The sequence below is a fragment of the Rhinolophus hipposideros genome (genome assembly GCF_964194185.1).
Source record: "Rhinolophus hipposideros genome assembly, chromosome: 16".
NCBI classification, from domain to species: domain Eukaryota; kingdom Metazoa; phylum Chordata; class Mammalia; order Chiroptera; family Rhinolophidae; genus Rhinolophus; species Rhinolophus hipposideros.
Genome location: NC_138062.1, coordinates 38,233,807 through 38,235,837, shown reverse-complemented (window position 1 = coordinate 38,235,837; position 2,031 = coordinate 38,233,807). Strand labels below are relative to the sequence as shown.

The following is a 2,031-nucleotide window of genomic DNA, read 5'->3' as shown; positions in this document are numbered from 1 at the left end:
AATGTGAGCAGTCTTTGTTTGTTGGCCCATACTACTAACTGATTAACTACTCTTGTCTCTTTCTCTCACTGTCCGGTCCCACTGTGATTTAATTTAGGACATCTCAGAATTTCTCGTTTACTTGAGGTCTCTGTTGAAATGTCACCTTGTTTGCAGGCCTTACCTACATACCCATGAAAAACAGAATGCTGCAGTCACTCTCTGCATTTGACCTTCTTTCCTTTCCTCCATACCTTCTGTCATCACCAAAAATAATATGTAATTTTATGATTTGCTTCTATATTCTTTCTCCATCATTGAATTGTAGGAAGTTATGTTCTTGAGTACCCAATACGCAATGCCTAGACAAAGCATTAAAGCTGGTCAGCCCTATGTGAGGTGGCACAGGGTATCCCACAAAGGGACCATATCCATACACAAAATATTAAAATTAATGTCTGTACTGCAAAGTATGAATTGTACCATTTCAAATATGTGAGTAATGCAAATTTGCGTGAAAATTAGTCATGTTATTTGCATCTATTCTCATAGTCGTCTAGACCACATGGCAGCAGAAAATCTTACAAGAGTTTCAGAATTTGTTCTCCTGGGACTTTCAGAGGAGCCAGACTTGCAGCCCCTCATCTTTGGGCTTTTCTTCTCCATGTACCTGATCACTGTGATAGGAAACCTGCTCATCATCCTGGCCATCAGCTCAGACTCCCACCTACACACGCCCATGTACTTCTTCCTGGCCAACCTATCCTTTGTGGACTTCTGTTTCACCTCCACCACCATTCCTAAGATGCTGGTGAACATTGAGACACAGAGCAAAGTCATAACCTATGAAGGCTGCATCACACAGATATATTTTCTCATACTCTTTGCAGTGTTGGATGTCTTCCTCCTGACCGTGATGGCCTATGACCGCTTCGTGGCCATCTGTCACCCCCTGCACTACACGGTCATCATGCACCCCCGGCTCTGTGGACTGCTGCTTCTGGGGTCCTGGATCACGTGTATCCTGAATTCCTTATTACAAAGCTTAATGGTGCTGAGGCTGTCCTTCTGTGCAGACTTGCAAATCCCCCACTTTTTCTGTGAACTCAACCAGATGATCCAACTTGCCTGTTCTGACACCTTCCTTAACAACATGGTGATGTATTTTGCAGCTCTCCTGCTTGGTGGTGGTCCTTTTGCTGGTATCCTTTACTCATACTGCAAGATTGTTTCCTGCATACGTGCAATGTCCTCTGCTCAGGGGAAGTATAAAGCGTTTTCTACTTGTGTGTCTCACCTCTCAGTTGTCTCCTTATTTTATTGTACTATGCTGGGAGTGTACCTCTGCTCTGCTGTGACCCACAATGCACACTCTAGTGCGACAGCCTCGGTCATGTACACAGTGATCACACCCATGCTGAATCCCTTCATCTACAGTCTCAGGAATAAAGACATCAAACAGGCTCTAAAAGCATTGTTTGTGAAGCTAACTAAAAACAGACCAATTGTCTAAAGACTGAAAGTATCCATGAAAGCAGAGGTCAAAGGCTCAGAGTCACATATTATGATTATTTTCAGACTATGGAAGTAGGACTTGCTCTTTCTATTTATTTTCTGGAATTTACATTTCTTTTGACACATCTTCTCTATTCAACGTATGTAACTCAATTAAGGTTTCGGCTCCCACAGATATCCAACAGCTCTTCCCTTCATTGTTTTCACTATCCCTAATTTATTTTTAACCGTGGATCAGAAATATATGGAAATTCTCATTTATCTAATGTAATGATATAGATTTTTTTTAAGAATAATTTTTCTCAAACAGCATGTCATACCAAATAATTTTTCTTTTGTTTCCTAAGAGAATTGTCATGAATAGTAGTATTCAAATGGAAAAAACAAAAACAAAAACAAAAAAACTACACTTGATGACAACGGCAATTTATATAATTTGATGAAACAGGAAAATGTGAGACTACTGTTTTTCACTTTGTGTTAGACATTCCTTTATATGCTCTTCCTGATAATGTACACTATAACATACTAGTATGT

General features: G+C 40.1%; 1 protein-coding gene across 1 annotated transcript; it reads left to right on the top strand.

Annotated features, from left to right (window-relative positions):
• Positions 1-544: 544 nt before the first annotated feature.
• Positions 545-1,492, top strand: LOC308509389 (olfactory receptor 7A17-like; the record flags this gene model as incomplete). Its single annotated transcript, XM_081077372.1, has 1 exon — positions 545-1,492. One exon carries the CDS (start codon positions 545-547, stop codon positions 1,490-1,492), a length of 948 nt encoding a protein of 315 aa, XP_080933498.1.
• Positions 1,493-2,031: the final 539 nt, after the last annotated feature.